Consider the following 19,063-nt stretch of genomic DNA (forward strand, 5'->3'; position numbering starts at 1 on the left):
TTCTTTTCTTAAACTAAGAAAATCATTTTAGAGTTCTGTTCTTTTCCTCCTTCAATAAATTGAAAATACTTCCATATTTTTTAATTGTTATATTGTCCTGGATTCCACATTTTTCTCACTTGTGTATTTAATACAGTAAGTCTCCTACATATGAACCTTCAAGTTGTGAACTTTCAAAGATGGGAACATGCATTTTGCATGTCTAATCATGTAAGTTAATTCACATGTCTAGCGTCACCTGTGTGCACCCTCTATAGGTGATTGTGCCTTTGTGTACTTTACTGTACAGTACTGTATAGAATACAGTAGTACAGTATCTTTATTTACTCCCAGGAAGCCTGGAAGCATGTGTAAAGGCAGCAGTGATAGGTATTATAAACCTGTTACAGTACAGTTCAATATAGCTGATTATGTTAGTTGGATACTGAGACTAACTTTGTTGGATATAGGAACAAATTGGACTTACTTACACTCTTGGAATGGAACTCATTCATATGTAGGGGCTTACTATAATATGATAGTATAATCACTGTGAGAAGGTACTGCCACCAAAAAATGAAAATCCTCTGTAGTAGATTTAGGTGCCTACATAAATTAAAGGGCGAAAGGAAGGGGTTTATCACCTAATCCACCATAGATCAGCATTTAGTATGATGTAGCAGCACAGAGGGAGAAGGCAATGGCACCCCCTTCCAGTCCTCTTGCCTGGAAAATCCCATGGACAGAGGAGTCTGGTAGGCTGCAGTCCATGGGGTTGCTAAGACTCAGGCACGACAGAGTGACTTAGCAGCAGCAGCAGCAGCACAGAGAGTCAAAGCAGAAGTCGTTTTGTTTGGGGTTTCTAGTGCCAGTTTCCTTAATGATGAGGAGAGAAGTCTCTTAGAAAATAGGATGGAATTGAAACTTGATAGAGTCTGTCGTAAACAACTATCTTTATACTATGAATCTGGAAAACATGGGGTAAAATGGATTAGAATAAAATATTAGTCAATAAAGAGAATATGAACCAAGGCCTTTTCTAGAACTGATGAGTGTAAAGTTTTCATTCTGCTTGTGCAGTTTGTTTGAGCCCTTAGAACAGACTTTCCCAAATGTGAGTCACTTGTCTGTCACATTTACAATTTGACCATATCCAAGGGCTACTTGTGCAAATTTACTTTTAAAATCTTAAGTAAATTTATTTTAAAGAGAAACTAATGAAAAAAATGGAAGCTTTTCACTTCTAATCTGCATTTAAGTAAATGCATCTGTTCATATGTATACCATCTAAAATGATCCTGCAGGGACTTCACTGGTGGTCCAGTGGCTAAAAGTCCATGCTCCCGATGCAGGGGACCTGAGTTCTATCCCTGGTCAGGGAACTAGATCCAATATACTGCAGCTAAGACCCAGGGCAGCCAAATAAGTAAATTAAACAAATATTTTTTTAAAATAAAATGATCCTGGTACCACTAGTGGCATGCTGACTATGGTGTACTGGTAAACTGTTTCTCAGGAAAAAAAGAGCCTTGATTTATAACATTTGTTGATTTCTGTGGTTTAAATACTTCCACCTTGATTGATTTCAAGCTGGTAATGGGTTAATAATCATGCTTGTAAAATTCATGAATATTTAGCAATTGACTCTTGTAAGCCAGGACAAGCTAGGTCTAGCATACCACTGTGGGTATACTACATTTTGGAAAGCACTGTATTAGAGAGATCTGTTCAAAATTCAAGTCAGTTTTATTTATTTCAGCCTTTGACATGGTTCATGATCCAGTGGCAGCTCTAGAGACCCTCTTAACTTTGGGATTTGAACGAGTATTAACCAGTGGATGTGACAGTTCAGCCCTAGAAGGACTACCCCTAATAAAGCGACTCATAGATCAGGTACACATGATTTCTTTCCTTTCTTCCTAAGAGTCTGTTGTGGTTACTTCTGATATTCTATTGTTCAGAGAGGTTGTGAAACTACATATTAACTAACTTTGTGGGGTACTCTGTAGCAAGCAGGCAGTAACATATAACTTTTATTTCTTTCACATAGCATTTTTAGTAACCAAGGCTCTTAACATCAAATTATAGACAGTGATTAAACAGCTGATCTGCTTTGGATAACTGCAGCAAATTTTACCTTTTTCCTGCCATCATCATTGCATAACTTGATGCATAGCTTCTTACTGTCAATCTGTGTATACTCAGGGGTTCCTGCATGAAATTTGAGAAAATTATCATTTGGAGGTGAATTCTAAAACTAAAACTAGGACTTCCTTGGTAGTCCAGTGGTTAAGACTCCACACTAATACTGCAGGGAGCATGGGTTCCATCCCTGGCCAGGGAACTAAGATCCTCTGTGCCACAGAGTGCAGCCAAAAAGAAAAATTCTAAAACTATTCTTTTCTCATCCTTCCCCAACTATCAAGATAGGAAATATGTTTATCTCGTATGTGATTTCCTCTTGTGAGTTCGCATCATTTGTAGAATAGTTAGAAGATGGCTTTGTAATTATATTAATAGTATGTCTGTTTTCTCACACCAGCCCAGAGATATCTAAATGAGTGAACATGGACTTGAGATGAGAATGTTCTGGATTTGAGAGAGGTTTGACGTTTGCTGTTTAATGTTGAGTAGATTACTAGCACTTAAGCCACTGTTGCCTCGTGTGAAATTGAGATAATTTTAATATCTTCTTTATAGGGTTGCTCTGAGGATTTATAGAGATAAGGTAGAATTGCTGCTGCTAAGTCGCTTCAGTCGTGTCCGACTCTGTGCGACCCCATAGACAGCAGCCCACGAGGCTCCCCCGTCCCTGAGATTCTCCAGGCAAGAACTCTGGAGTGGGTTGCCATTGCCTTCTCCAGTGCAGGAAAGTGAAAAGTGAAAGCGAAGTCGCTGAGTCTTGTCCAACAATTGGTAGAGTTAAAACATAATATGAAAGATAAGAAATGCTCTTGGTAAGAGCCTTGGTTTCCATGGTGGCTCAGTTGGTAAAGAGTCTGTCTGCAGTGTAAGAGACCCAGATTCGATCCCTGGGTGGGGACGATTCTTTGGAGAAGGAAATGGCAACCAACTCCAGTATTCTTGCCTGGATAATTCCATGGACAGAGAAGCCTGGTGAGCTATAGTCTATGTGGTCACAAAGAGTCAGACATGACTCAGTGACTAACACTTTCACTTTTACTTTCAAGAAATAATGTGAAAGATAAGAAATGCTCTTGGTAAGAGCCTTAGCAGAGTGCTTGATTTATGATACATGCTAGTGTTTGTAATTATTATTTGTGGTGGTTGTTCAGTTGGGAAGTCACGTCCAACTCTCTGTGACCCCAGGGACAGCAGTACACCAGGCTCCCCTGTCCTTCACTATCTCCTGGAGTTTGCTCAAATTCATGTCCATTGAATCGGTAATTCTGTCTGTCTCGTCTTCTGACCCCTTCTCCTTTTGTCTTTTCCCAGTATCAGGGTCTTTTCCAGTGAGTTGGCTCTTCGCATCAGGTAGCCAAAATATTGGAAATTCCCAGCTTTCAGTGAATATATTCAGAGTTGATTTCCTTTAGTACTGACTTCCTTGTAGTCCAAGGGACTATTATTGTTACTGCTATTATTAATAATATTTAGTCTTTTTGTGTAGACATCTGCTAATGTTTACTTTTCTATAGTCATGAAAATAATTTTCAGAAATTTCACATGAGAATCAGATTAACTTTTCTAGTCAGCTTACTGGCTTTAGAAATATTTATTTCTATTTATTATTTATTAAGTGTATATTAAGGTGCAAGGGGTCTTCCCAGGTGGCACTAGTGGTAAAGAACCTGCTTGCCAATGCTGGAGACAAGAGATGAGGGTTTGGTTTGATCTTCCTGGCTTGGGAAGATCCTCTGGAGGAGGGCATGGCAGTCCACTCCAGTATTCTTGCCTGGAGAATCCTCTGGACAGAAGGGCCTGGCAGATTACAGTCCATAGGCTCGCAAAGAGTTGGACATGACTGAAGCAACTTAGCACACATGTAAGGTACAAGGCATTTGCAGCCAACTCATTGGAAAAGACCCTGATGCTGGGAAAGATTGAAGGCAAAAGGAGAAAGGGACCATAGAGGATAGATAGATAGCTTCACCAACTCAATGGACATGAATCTGAGCAAACTCTGGGAGTTAGTGGTAGATAGAGGAGCCTGGCCTGCTGCAGTCTAAGGGGTCGAAAACACTCAGACACAACTTATGAACTGAACAGCAGGGCGTTTGTACTATGCTGGTGACCAGGGGGCATGTGTGTGTGTGTAGTCACTAGCCTTGCAAACTAGTGCACAACAGGCACTTCCAATAGAGTGCTATATTTTAAAAAAAGTACTGTAGGAGCACATTGAAGAGGAATTAACCCCAGATTTGAGGGGTTGGGATTCACAGCAGTTAGCTTCCCAGAAGAAAAGACATCCACACTGTAGTGTCTTTTTTTATTGAACATGCTGGATCTATGTTGCTTCAAAGACTTTGCTCTAGATGATGTGAAGAAAGGGAGCTATTCTCTTGTTCCTGTGCTCGGGCTTCTCACTGCAGTGGCATTTCTTGTTATGGAACACAGGCTCTAGGTGCTTGGGCTTCAGTAGTTGCAGCCCCTGGGCTCCATTGAGCATAGGCTCTATATTTGTGGCACATGGACTTAGTTGCTCTGCAGCATGTGGGATCTTCCCAGATCAGGGATAGAACCCATGTCTCCTACACTGACTGGATTCTGTACCACTGAGCCACCAGGAAAGCCCCACACTGCAATGCCTTACTCATTTAAAGGATGATTAGTAGCCATCAGTCTAAACTGGAATGAAGAGAGGGAAAGTCAGGGGGATGCTCCTTGTAGACAAAATAGTATATGCAAAGGCCTGGAAACAAAAGTCAGCATAACTTATTAAGATATTAAAGAATGACTATAAAATTGAAGGTGAAGAGAAGAATACTGTCCAGAGCCTTTTAAACTATTTAAGAGTTTGCATTTTATCCTTGGTTCACTGGGGAAGCCTGAAGGCTTTTGAAATAGAAGAACTAATGAATCAGGTTTCCATTTTTTAATGGTTACTCAGTATGGAATAGAGAATAATTGTCATAGTCATATGTTGCATTTCAAAATGTTGTGTGTGAGAAAGAGACAGATTTGTAGTTTAGTCATTTGGTAGGAAGAGCTAAGTTAAATATTCTTATACACTAAATTTACTTTTTTTAAGTAAAAATTGTATGTATTTAAGATGTACAATGTGATATTTTGATTTTCATTCTGTATATATACAGAATAGTACATATTCTGTATATGTAAATCAAAACATCACATTGTACACCTTAAATATATATAATTTTTACTTTAAAAAGTAAATTTATTTATAATAAGTGTATAAGAATATTTAATACAGCTATTACAACATGATATTTTGATTTATATATACAGAATGAAGGGGCTTCCCTAGTGGCTTAGAGGTAAAGAATCCACCAACCAATGCAAGAGATGATAGTTCGATCCCTGAGTCGGGAAGATCCCCTGGAGGAGGAAATGGCAACCCACTCCAGTATTCTTGCCTGAGAAATTCCGTGGACAGAAGACCCTAATGGACTACAGTCCATGGAGTCACAAAGAGCTGGACACTGCTCAGCATGCACACATACAGAATGAAATGGTTCCAGTCAAGCTCGTACTCAGCTGCTCATTTAGTGCACTTGTGTGGTGTGTGTGTGTGCGTTCGTGTCTGGTGAAAGTACCTGACATCTACTCTCTTAGCAAATTATTAGTATTCGGTACAGGTATATTGACTAGTCATCATGTGATTCATTTGATCTCTAGACTCAATTTATCCTGTGTAGCAACTTTGTACCCTTTTACCAACATCTTCCCATTTCCATCACCTGACCACCCCTGGTAATCACCATTCTTTTCTCTGCTTCTTGTGTTTTACTTTTCTAGATTGCACATAGAAGTAAGAGCATACTAATTTTGCTTTTTTATTTTTCAGTTCTCACTCTGCTGGGTCTTTGGTGCTGAGGAGGATTTTGTCTAGTTGGGGCAAGCAGAGGCTACTCTGTAGCTGTGGGGTGTGGGCTTCTCATTGCAGTGGCTTCTTTTGTTGCAGAACAGGGACTTTCGGGTGCACAGGCTTCAGTGGTTGCAGTGTGTGGCTTCAGTTGTTGAGGTTCCTGGGCTCTAGAGCACACGCTCAGTTGTTGTGACTCACAGGCTTAGTTGCTCTGCAGCATATCAGATCTTCCTGGACCAAGGACCTAACCTGTGTCTCCTACATAGGCAGGCAGATTCTTCACTACTAAGCCACCAGGGAAGCCCAACTTTACTTCTTGAAGCCATTTTGTAGCTGTGTAATATACTGGTGAAAGCATAGAATTTGGGATTAGAAAGGTTTATGTTTAAATCCTAGTTTTGCTGTTTATTGAGCAAAAAACAATAGACTTGGGCAGTTTACTTAACGATCAAACTTGCTGTTTGTTAACAGTGACCTTGGGGAGTTTACCTAACCATCCTAAACTTGTTTCTTTACCTACAAAGTTGCATAATGAGTGCCAGTTAGCATAGTAAAAGTGCCTACCTCCTAGAGTAGTTGTGGATTGCTTCGGCATACATCTGACATTTAGTAAGTGCTCTATATTGGCAAGTCACTTTGATAGCCCAAGATAAGCATATAGTTCTAAATAACGTTTTTTGAAAGGCCCCCCAAAAAGCGATAGGATTCATCTCTTCAAACATTTGTCCATATTTTACAAAGCTTTCAGTTGGAAGAAACAGTTACAGTAAATATGACTTTTTTTACTCCTAAACTCATTTCCACTTTCTACGTAGTAAATATTTAGTTTTGTGGGTATTTTGCTTTAGTATGTTTGAAGATACTAAACAGCCTTGTTTTACTTATTTCTCTAACAATTAATAAATTTTATGAAACAGCCTCCTCTCCTTTTTATTCTCTATTTCTTTGCTTAATTTTTTTTCATTGTATGTTTAAGTATTTCAGTTCAGTTCAGTCACTCAGTCGTGTCCGACTCTTTGCGACCCCATGAATCGCAGCACGCCAGGCCTCCCTGTCCATCACCAACCCCTGGAGTTCACTCAAACTCATGTCCATCGAGTCGGTGATGCCATCCAGCCATCTCATCCTCTGTCGTCCCCTTCTCCTCCTGCCCCCAATCCCTCCCAGCATCAGAATCTTTTCCAATGAGTCAACTCTTCACATGAGGTGGCCAAAGTATTAGTTTCAGCTTCAACACCATTGGGTGTTCCAATGAATTCCCAGGACTGATATCCTTTAGGATGGACTGGTTAGATCTCCTTGCAGTTCAAGGGACTCTCAAGAGTCTTCACCAACACCACAGTTCAAAAGCATCAATTCTTCGGCACTCAGCCTTCCTCACAGTCCAACTCTCACATCCATACATGACTACTGGAAAAACCATAGCCTTGACTAGACGAACCTTTGTTGCCAAAGTAATGTCTCTGCTCTTTAATATCTAGGTTTAATTCTATCTAGGTTGGTCATAACTTTCCTTGCAAGGAGTAAGTGTCTTTTAATTTCATGGCTGCAGTCACCATCTGCAGTGATGTTGGAGCCCAAAAAAATAAATTCAGACACTGTTTCCCCATCTATTTCCCATGAAGTGATGGGACCAGATGTCATGATCTTAGTTTTCTGAATGTTGAGCTTTAAGCCAACTTTTTCACTCTCCTCTTTCACTTTCAACAAAAGGCTTTTTAGTTCCTCTTCACTTTCTGCCATAAGAGTGATGTCATCTGCATATTTGAGGTTATTGATATTTCTCCCGGCAATCTTGATTCCAGCTTGTGCTTCTTCCAGCCCAGCGTTTCTCATGATGTACTCTGCATATAAGTTAAATAAGCAGGGTGACAATATACAGCCTTGACGTACTCCTTTTCCTATTTGGAACCAGTCTGTTGTTCTATGTCCAGTTCTAACTGTTGCTTCCTGACCTGTATACAGGTTCCTCAAGAGGCAGGTCAGGTGGTCTGGTATTCCCATCTCTTTCAGAATTTTCCACAGTTTATGTGATCCACACAGTCAAAGCCTTTGGCATAGTCAATAAAGCAGAAATAGATGTTTATCTGGAACTCTCTTGCTTTTTCTATGATCCAGCAGATGTCAGCAATTTGATCTCTGGTTCCTCTACCTTTTCTAAAACCAGCTTGAACATCTGGAAGTTCACAGTTCACGTATTGCTGAAGGCTGGCTTGGAGAATTTTGAGCATCACTTTACTAGCGTGTGAGATGAATGCAATTGTGCGGTAGTTTGAGCATTCTTTGGAATTGCCTTTCTTTGGGATTGGAATGAAAACTGACCTTTTCCAGTCCTGTGGCCACTGCTGAGTTTTCCAAATTTACTGGCATATTGAGTGCAGCACTTTCATAGCATCATCTTTTAGGATTTGAAATAGCTCAACTGGAATTCCATCACCTCCACTAGCTTTGTTCGTAGTGATGCTTTCTAAGGCCCACATGACTTCACATTCCAGGATGTCTGGCTCTAGGTGAGTGATCAGACCATCGTGATTATCTGGGTTATGAAGATCTTTTCTGTGTAGTTCTTCGGTATATTCTTCCCACCTCTTCTTAATATCTTCTGCTTCTATTAGGTCCATACCATTTCTGTCCTTTATTGTGCCCATCTTTGCATGAAATGTTCCCTTGGTATCTCTAATGTTCTTGAAGCGATCTCTAGTCTTTCCCATTCTGTTGTTTTCCTCTGTTTCTTTGCATTGATTGCTGAGGAAGGCTTTTTTATCTCTCCTCGCTATTCTTTGGAACTCTGCATTCAGATGCTTATATCTTTCCTTTTCTCCTTTGCTTTTCGCTTCTCTTCTTTTCACAGCTATTTGTAAGGCCTCCTCAGACAGCCATTTTGCTTTATTGCATTTCTTTTTCTTGGGGATGGGCTTGATCCCTGTCTCCTGTACAGTGTCACGAACCTCCATCCATAGTTCATCAGGCACTCTATCAGATCTATTCCCTTAAATCTATATGTCACTTCCACTGTATAATCATAAGGGATTTGATTTAGGTCATACCTGAATAGTCTAGTGGCTTTCCCTACTTTCTTCAATTTCAGTCTGAATTTGGCAATAAGGAGTTCATGATCTGAGCCACAGTCAGGTTCCGGTCTTGTTTTTGCTGACTGTATAGAGCTTCTCCATCTTTGGCTGCAAAGAATACAATCTGATTTCAGTGTTGACCATCTGGTGATGTCCATGTGTTGAGTCTTCTCTCGTGTTGTTGGAAGAGGGTGTTTGTTATGACCAGTGCTTTCTCTTGGCAAACTCTATTAGCCTTTGCCCTGCTTCGTTCCATACTCCAAGGCCAAATTTGCCTGTTACTCCAGGTGTTTCTTGACTTCCTACTTTTGCATTCCAGTCCCCTATAATGAAAAGGACATCTTTTTTGGGTGTTAGTTCTAAAAGGCCTTGTAGGTCTTCATAAAACCATTCAACTTCAGCTTCTTCAGTGTTACAGGTTGGGGCATAGACTTGGATTACCGTGATATTGAATAGTTTGCCTTGGAAATGAACGGAGATCATTATGTCGTTTTTGAGATTGCATCCAAGTACTGCATTTCGGACTCTTTGTTGACCATGATGGCTAATTTAGGTATTTATATTTTATAAATATAAAATATTTATGTTTTATCTGTTATCTGTTACCTGTTTTTGTTGAACATGAATGCCCCACGAGAGTAGGAACTTACTCTTGCTCATCATGTCAGGGAGGAAAATCTTTTTCTTTACCCTCTTTTTTTAAAAAAGTGAACATTCTTAGGTTCAGTTTTTGAGGTTCAAAAATAAACTAAAAAAAGATAAGCAAGAAAAAAAGATTGTGATCACATGTGTATGTATATTTGGGCATTCACAAAGAAATGTGACTCAAAGAGGTGCTTAGAATTTGGGGCTTATAAACCATCTTGATAGATGAAGAGGAGGGGATAGAGTACACTTAGGGACTCAGAAGTGAAAGGAGAAAGTGCATTTATGGAGAAACAAATGACTCTTTGGAAGGATAATTGGATCGTTAGAAGAACAAATGGGAGACAGGATGGTTTTTCAATAGTGTCTGTTTGGCTGTGGTGCTGATGAGTTTCTCCCAGCGGGGGGATTTATGACAGTGGAGGGGTTTTTGGTTTGTTCGTTTTTTTTAGTTCTTTTGGGAGTCTCTGCTTAGGCAAGTAAGGAATTTGAGCCTTCAGCTCAAAATGATTTTTATAGCACACAGCCATGTTTTGGACCCCTTCGATCACAGTGGTCCCCATGCCTACAACAGTGTCTGGTACATGGTAGGCACTTAAATGTATTTGTTGGATGGATGGAGGAGTGAATCAAGTGACATTTAATAAAACCTTTCATAATAGAGCAATGTGATAATGGTTTTATTCTGCAAATTAGTGAGCTTGCTGTAGCATGTTATTTTTATCTGTCATTATTACCTACCTGCTACTAGTGTTTCCACTGAGTATACATTTGTAAAAAGGGTGATTTCCGTTTTGATTTTGAGTGGTACTGAGTATATATCACCTAAATTTATTTAGGAAATATAATAAAAATTAGAATGAAAGTGAGGAGATTTTAATACCTATCTTCTGGAATTATCAGAAATTAAATTAATTCCTATAGTTCATTTTATTCTTTAGTAGCCAACAAAATGGACCTCTGGTGTTTTTTAATTGGTATAATATGGTAGGGAATTTATAGGCTATAAATTCCTGTATTTAGGATTTGAGGATATAGGATTTGAACAGATTCCTCTCCCCACCCCCCACCCCCACCCCCAGTAATTTACAGTTATGCTATACTCTTTCTTTTATACTAAAATCTTATTTAAATTCAACTACTTTCATTCCATGAAATTAAAAGATGCTTACTCCTTGGAAGGAAAGTTATGACCAATGTAGATAGCATATTAAAAAGCAGAGACATTACTTTGCCAATAAAGGTCCGTCTAGTCAAGGCTATGGTTTTTCCAGTGGTCATGTATGGATGTGAGAGTTGGACTGTGAAGAAAGCTGAGCACCAGAGAATTGATGCTTTTGAACTGTGGTGTTGGAGAAGACTCTTGAGAGTCCCCTGGACTGCAAGGAGACCCAACCAGTCCAACCTAAAGGAGATCAGTCCTGGGTGTTATTTGGAAGGACTGGTGCTAAAGCTGAAATTCCAATACTTTGGCCACGTCATGTGAAGAGTTGACTCATTGGAAAAGACCCTGATGCTGGGAGGGATTTGGGGCAGGAGGAGAAGGGGACAACAGAGGATGAGATGGTTGGATGGCATCACCAACTCGATGGACATGAGTTTGAGTGAACTCCAGGAGTTGATGATGGACAGGGAGGCCTGGCGTGCTGTGATTCATGGGGTTGCAAAGAGTTGGACACGACTGAGCAACTGAACTGAACTTTGATTCCATTGCATACCAAGAATTCAAAATGAGTGTTATTTTTCAGTAATAGTTTTTCTTAAGGTGATGTGATTATTTAGTATTTATATTTAGTTCTCCTATTCTTATGTTCATAACAGTACAAGTCTTTAAAGCAATACTATAAAATAACCTTTCTGGATAGAAGGAATTAGTATGCTGAGCATTTTACTTATGCATGATTCCAAAGAATTAGAAAAGATCTATTGAAATTAGATATTAGTAGTAATTTAGTATGGTTATTTTTCTGTTTCGCTGCCTTACTATCCTGTGCAAGAGAAAGATATTAAAATTAACTTGTTTAATTTTTTTTTATTTTTTCAGGCCAAAGGCAGGATTGTGGTAATGCCAGGTAAGTAATGCCATTTACTAGTATAACACTGAAAATGGGAAGGAAGAGCAAAAGAGGCAGGACAGTTTGGGGAGATGTATTAGCACATAGTGTTTAATTTTATTAAAATGTTTAAGATTGGGAGATCCTGAGTACAATTTAGAACTTTGTGTGAGGTTTAGCTCAGAGAAGAGCAGATAAGGATTGGGATTTTTCCACATTTGCTTTCCCATAGTATACAGTCTTGTGAATGTAGATGTTCATTTCTGGTGATGCTTACTTACCAGGTTTGATGCTGCTACACTGGATTAGGGCCACATGTCCTAGCTGGTGACAAAGTATAAGTAAACGTTTAGGTAATATCCCTGAATAATCTAATACTCAAATTTTAAAAAATCTCTGATGAGCAAATTCTTGTAGTCAGAACAGGTGGATCACATACTCCTAGTGATAACTGTAAGGTCAATTAAGTACATAATGGCTCATTAGAAGTCAGTAGTTTTTAAAGAATTAGATAAGCAGACCTAGGTCCAGAATGAGATGAATATAAAGACAGTCTTAATTTTTTCTTACTAAATTTCTCAAACAGATAAAAAAAGTAGAAAATAGCATATAAATACTCATGTACTCAATTTCTGTATTTAACATCTTGTCATATTTGTCTCATCTTTTTTTATCCTGAGGCATCTTAAATTAAAGGCATTGTGACACTTTATACTTCTCTTAAAAGGTGGGGGGGGGGTGCATTTTAACCACATTGTGGGCATCTAACCACAAGATCATTATCACATCTATCAAAATAAACACTAATTCCCTAAAATACCATTTAATAGTCGGCCAATACTTTTATAGCGTAAGTTTGAACCACTTACGCTATAAAATGTCCTAATTTCTGGTTTTATTGGATTGTTTCCTTTCAATATTGTTTAGCATGTATTTCCTAGTCTCTGTATTTCCTGTAAACTGGTAGTTAGATCATAAGGCTTGGTTAGATTCTGGTTAAATATTTTTGGTAGAAATAGTTCACAATAATTCTGTATACTTCACGTTGCATCACATCAGAAGGCATATAATGTCTGGTTGTCTTAATACCAGTAATGCCAAGACTGACCAGGAGTCAAATGGTGATAGATATAAGAAAACTTTTTAAAAGAGGCCAAATAGAGGTATAGTGTCAGAATTTTAGGAAAGCTTTGACTTGTAGCAAGTTCCTGAAACATAAGCAGACAGAAAGCATACATTATCTGTTAAATTGAGACCCTTAAGAGATTTATTAGGGAATCTTGAAGAGACTTATTTGTATCTGATGCGTTTCCATTAAGACTAAATGTATTTAGTCTTGACGACTAATACCCACACTTAGACAGTTGTTAACTTAAGATTGCTTTTGCATTATATGTAATTATTAAGTTATGTGCTGTGTACAAGGCACTACTTGGGATACAGAGTTACACAAGAAACTACTTCCTCAAGAGGCTTATAGTCTTAAGTGAGATGATGTTATATCCAAAGTATTTGTGATTATTTAACAAACCCTACCAAGAAAATGCTGATTATATGCCAGGTTCTGTGGTAGATATAAAAACACAGAAATGTATATGAAGTAATCCTTCTACTTGAGGAGCTTACTGAGTAGATCTATAAATAAATTATGATAATTTCATGTAAATAAATACCAGCAAGTAAAAATTCCTGGGTAAATCAGCCTAATATGTGTCCATCACTGGGAAATATAAAGATAAAATATAGCAGTTTCCCTCTAGAGGATTTTCATAATGAAGCTTATAATTTAGGCTCCAGTTCCCTTATCTTTATAAAGAAAAGTATTGAAGTAGTTGTTCTTTCAAGTCCCAACTGTTAATCTGTGTTTGGGAAATGTATTACTTATGTTCTGATAACTGAGTAACATGTATTTCAGTGACCAGATATTCTGTTATTTGTTAGAAAGAAATAACAAAAAAAAAAAAAAAGAAAGAAATAACAAATATTTGTCTTTTAATCCTTACAACAAGTTTGTGAAGTAAGCAATACTATCCCTCTTTGATGAAAAAAATTGAGGCTCAGTGGACTTGAGTAATTTATCCAAGGCCACATAGCTGTGAAGGGCCACTGTGGTAAAGCCAGGATTCTAATAAATCTGACCTCTCAGTCTGTGTTCTTTCTTAGGGCTCAGTGGTATTTGTTGTTGTTGTACTATATGACTAAAAAAAAAAGTTAATGAGTCTGAAAGAGTGTGTAAGTCAAGTTATTTCAGCAACTTTAATCAGTCAGTTCAGTTCAGGTGCTCAGTCGTGTCCGACTCTTTGCAACCCCATGGACTGTGGCACACTAGGCTTCCCTGTCCATCACCAACTACCAGAGCTTACTCAAACGCATGTCCATTGAGTTGGTGATGCCATCCAACCATCTCATTCTCTGCTGTCCCCTTCTCCTCCTGCCCTCAGTCTTTCCCAGCATCAGGGTCTTTTCTAGTGAGTCAGTTCTTTGCATCAGGTAGCCAAAGTATTGGAGTTTCAACTTCAACATCAGTCCTTCCAATGAATATTCAGGTCTGATTTCCTGTAGGATTGACTGGTTGGATCCCCTTGCAGTCCAGGGGACTCTCAAGAGTCTTGTCCAACACCACAGTTCAAAAGCATCAGTTCTTTGGTGCTCAGCTTTTTTATTGTCCAACTCTCACATCCATACATGACTACTGGAAAAACCATAGCCTTGACTAGACAGACCTTTGTTGGCAAAGTAATGTCTCTGCTTTTGAATATGCTGTCTAGGTTGGTCATAATAAAGTTGATCTCAAGCAACTTTAATAGCTTGAGGTAAAAAATACGTATTTTAACAGTCATCTAATCTGATATCAGTTCAGAATATAATTCTTTATATACAGACATTTAAAAGATTGTTCCTCAAAACAAATGAGTCATAAAATCCTTGATTATGCAATTTTAACAAACTAGAATCAAATTCTTCTGTAAAATAAAATTATAAATGGGCATTATAATAAAGAAACCGTGTAACACCTTGCATTGTTCCCATTTCCAGTGAAATCCGTGTGTTATGGGCCAGAGAAAGAACCTTGGAGATGTTCCGGTTTTTTTTTTGATTTTGTTTTGAGGTTTTCTCTTTGAGATACGTTTCTGAGTCTTTGCTTTTAATTTGATTTTGCTTTAATTAGGGGAAGCAGGGCTTGAGTACTCAATTATTTTCCTTGCCCTAGAGTAGTCTTTTAGATCATTGTTATACAAACCAGTGGGCATGTACAGTTCTGTCATAAAGGTTCTTTGATCTTTTGTTCTCCAGAGTCTGCATTCTTGTCTTTCATCATTTGTTTCTAAATTCATTTTAGCTGAGTAAGGAGAGAATATCAAAGAGGAATTTCAGTATGAAGATTCCAGGTAGAGCTAGCAGTCATATTAGTCACTAAATTTTATGTGAAAATCTGTTCTATTTACTATATTACTTATTCTTTCCAACAGGGGGTGGCATAACAGATAGAAATCTGCAGAGGATCCTTGAGGGTTCAGGTGCCACAGAATTCCACTGTTCTGCTCGGTCGGCTAGAGATTCAGGAATGAAGTTTCGGTAAAAATGACTCCTTTGACTCCTACAAAAAGGAATGGGATTAATTTTTACTTCTCCAAATAGGAAAACCTTAGTTGATGGCATGATTAATGAATAGAATGTTGTGATTAGCATGTAAGTATTAGTCATTTTTAAAGTTTTTTAACTGCAGAGTGGCTCTTATCCTGCCTTAAATAAGCAGGCTCTTCTGAACATAGGCTAACCTCCAAATCTTTAAGGCTTTACTGAACTTAGACGAGTTAATGGTCTAAGTTCACAACTGACGTGACTTAGCTGCTGCTGCTAAGTCACGTCAGTCGTGTCCGACTCTGTGCGACCCCATAGACAGCAGCCCACCGGGTTCCCCCATCCCTGGGATTCTCCAGGCAAGAACACTGGAGTGGGTTGCCATTTCCTTCTCCAGTGAATGAAAGTGAAAAGTGAAAGTGAAGTCGCTCAGTTGTGTCCGACTCTTCGGGACCCGTGGACTGTAGCCTACCAGGCGGGACCCGTGGACTGTAGCCTACCAGGCTCCTCCATCCATGGGATTTCCCAGGCAAGAGTACTGGAGTGGGTTGCCATTGCCTTCTCTGAGACCAGTTAATAGTAAACTCTAATTCAGTAATTAAGCTTCAGATGAAGTAGATATGTATGTGTGCCCATTCACCTGTGATCTCCTTTAGCAAAGTTAATAACTATGGTAATAAGGATGGAAGAGCTGTAGTCCTTTTTGTCTTTCCTACTGTTAATACTTAAATATTTCCTCACTTTTACCCTCTTTTTTTTTTCTTTTTAATTTTATTGTTTTTGACCATGTCTCACAGCTTGTGGAATCTTAGTTCCCTGACCAAGGAGTCAACCCACACCCTTGGTGATGAAAGCAGAGTCCTAACCACTGGACCACCAAGGAATTCCCTACTTTTAGTCATTTTGAAATTTTATCACTTTTAAGGAATTTAAACTATTATGTGTTTTCTATCATACTTGAGAGGATTCCTATAATTTAATAGTTAATTGATTATTTCTGTTTATAAGTTGAGGAAAATGAGATATAAAAGAAGCAAGAGCCTTAGATTTACAATTCCAGATATAAAATCAAATATACTATCTGGTATATTTAGACACAAGGTGTTTCAAGTAACTAATAAAAATTATGAAATATTTTAGTGCAGGGTCCTTGTTCTTGAGCCATGAAATCTACCCTAAAATGAAGTGCCAGTAGGAGGGTTCATTTAACAACTTATGTAATTTTGTGTTTCTTTATTATTTCCATTGCAGAAATTCCTCTGTTGCTATGGGAGCCTCTCTTTCTAACTCAGAATATTCTCTAAAGGTTACAGATGTGACCCAAGTAAGGACTTTGAATGCTATTGCAAAGAATATTCTCGTTTAGCCATACCTCTCTGAGAGACATGAATATCACCAGACAAAGATAGAAGAATAGTCTACAGTTCTCTATGACAGCTTTAACCTTCTCTGGCCAGGACAGTCTGTCTTTATTTTGAGTCTTATATTACCATGGAGAATGTTTCCAAGAAGAAAAAGAACTTGAAACAGAGTGCAGTCATTTTCTTTGCTTAATCTTGTCAGCCATCTCCATCATCGTGGTTAAATCTGGCCTACACTTCTTCTGCAGACAGAGGTTTAAGTCTGTTTTCAGTGGAATTAATTGAACTGGGAAAGTTCAGTTGCAAGGTATGAACTCAAATGTGACTTCATGGTCAACTCAATAGCGGTTATTTTGCCTTGTCATTGTAAAATAAAAATTGCCATTCTATTGTGGTAGCATCTCTTATTCATACCCTGAATACAATCTGTAGCCAAGTATTAGAGGGAAGATTTTTTGTTGTTTTTTAATTTTATTTTCTCTTTTTATTATGTACTTTTGGATGTGTTACCCTGGGCAAGATGCAAAGGATATAAAGTAAATGGTATAGCATAAAAATTTTCAGCCTTGGGAAGTAGGATGTAAAAGTTCCTAGACTTATAAAGGCCAGAAGCGATCTTTTTGTTCATCAGGTTACTTCTGTCTCTGTCACCAGAAAGAGAAATGGCTTAACCATAAGGTTCATCTGACAATTTAGAAAGACCTGTAGTGAGAACTGGGGAGGTTAGCGAGGTTATCAGAATAATAGTTTCTTTCAGCTGAGGCCATAGATATGGAGACTGGATTCTAGTGATGAAAGATGTTTTTCCTATGTTCAGTTCAGTTCAGTTGTTCAGTTGTGTCTGACTCTTTGCAACCCTGTGAATCGCAGCACCCCAGGCCTCCCTGTCCATCACCAACTCCCGGAGTTCACTCAAATTCATGTCCATCGAGTCGGTGATGCCATCCAGCCATCTCATCCTCTGTCATCCCCTTCTTCTCCTGCCCCCAATCCCTCCCAGCATCAGGGTCTTTTCCAATGAGTCAACTCTTCGCACGAGGTGGCCAAAGTATTGGAGTTTCAGCTTTAGCATCAGTCCTTCCAATGAATACCCAGGACTGATCTCCTTTAGGATGGACTGGTTGGACCTCCTTGCAGTCCAAGGGACTCTTCAAGAGTCTTCTTCAGCACCACAGTTCAAAAGCATCAATTCTTCGGTGCCCAGCTTTCTTCACAGTCCAACTCTCACAAGCAGGTCCCAAATGGTGAAATTCATTACTAGTTTTTTTCTGTGACTTTCATGTTATAATCTCATTCTACACACACAACACCCCTCTGGTAATAGAACTGATGTTTCTGTATTAGGAGATTAACTGAATCATAATGTAGAGAACTTGGCCTTGGTCATGAAACTAGTTAATGGAGCCTCTATAAATAGCATGCACAGATTTGGGTACTAATGACTATATATGGAAAACCTTGCCTTTTTATTAATGTGTCGTTTCCTCACTTTTAAATCTTCTTTCCTCACTTTTCCAGATACCATTTCAACATATAATATTTGCCAAGGAATTTTTGAGAAATGAAAGACAAACTATTTAAAAACTAACAGTAACTTCAGTGTTTTCCATTAGTAGTGATTTCTGTTAACAGTTTTAATATTGGCTTTGAGGTATAGATACAGATATGTAAGTATCACATACACATGCACACACAGTCATGTTTAGTATTTTGGCCTAACCCTCTCCCATGCTTGGATTTTACTCTATGATCCTTCAGAGATAAGAGCAGGGTATGTAATCATCTCTATTTTATTTAAACAGAGTAACTAGGCATATGAGAGGTACTATGAATTGCTCAAAATTTAATAACAAATTAATGTTATTTATGAGACTTAAATGCTAGACTATTAACCTCCAAGTCTTCTGCTTTACGATGCTTCTGGAATGTGGATGTACCACAAAGAGCTGTACTCCTGGACAAATCAGACATACTTGAAATCATATCCTGGCTTCCAGTTTAAGTTAACTTATTTTGAACTGTAATTCCTTTATTTGTAAATCAGGAATAATATGGTTTCTAGTTTAAGAATATATTAAAACACCAAGAACATAGTATGTGCCCATTAAATGTTTTTTTCTTCTAGGTTGCTATTGCTGTCACTAAGTCACTTCAGTCGTGTCCGACTCTGTGTGACCCCATAGACAGCAGCCTACCAGGCTTCCCCGTCCCTGGGATTCTCCAGGCAAGAACACTGGAGTGGGTTGCCATTTCCTTCTCCAATGCATGAAAGTGAAAAGTGAAAGTGAAGTCGCTCAGTCTTGTCCGACCCTCAGCGACCCCATGGACTGCAGCCTTCCAGGCTCCTCCATCCATGGGATT

At 38.6% G+C, this 19,063-nt stretch overlaps 1 protein-coding gene across 2 annotated transcripts in view; it reads left to right on the forward strand.

The window, feature by feature from the left end:
* CUTC (cutC copper transporter) overlaps positions 1-17,091 on the forward strand; it is a 33,178-nt gene extending 16,087 nt beyond the window's left edge. For both annotated transcript variants that reach the window (XM_070780638.1, XM_070780639.1), the window contains 4 exons: positions 1,739-1,872; positions 11,750-11,777; positions 15,230-15,335; positions 16,593-17,091. In XM_070780638.1, coding sequence (XP_070636739.1) covers positions 1,739-1,872; positions 11,750-11,777; positions 15,230-15,335; positions 16,593-16,707 — 383 coding nt within the window. In that variant the 3' untranslated portion in view covers positions 16,708-17,091. The remainder of the gene's footprint in view (positions 1-1,738; positions 1,873-11,749; positions 11,778-15,229; positions 15,336-16,592) is intronic.
* Positions 17,092-19,063: the final 1,972 nt, after the last annotated feature.

Source organism: Bos indicus, chromosome 26 (assembly GCF_029378745.1).
Source record: "Bos indicus isolate NIAB-ARS_2022 breed Sahiwal x Tharparkar chromosome 26, NIAB-ARS_B.indTharparkar_mat_pri_1.0, whole genome shotgun sequence".
Classification (NCBI taxonomy): domain Eukaryota; kingdom Metazoa; phylum Chordata; class Mammalia; order Artiodactyla; family Bovidae; genus Bos; species Bos indicus.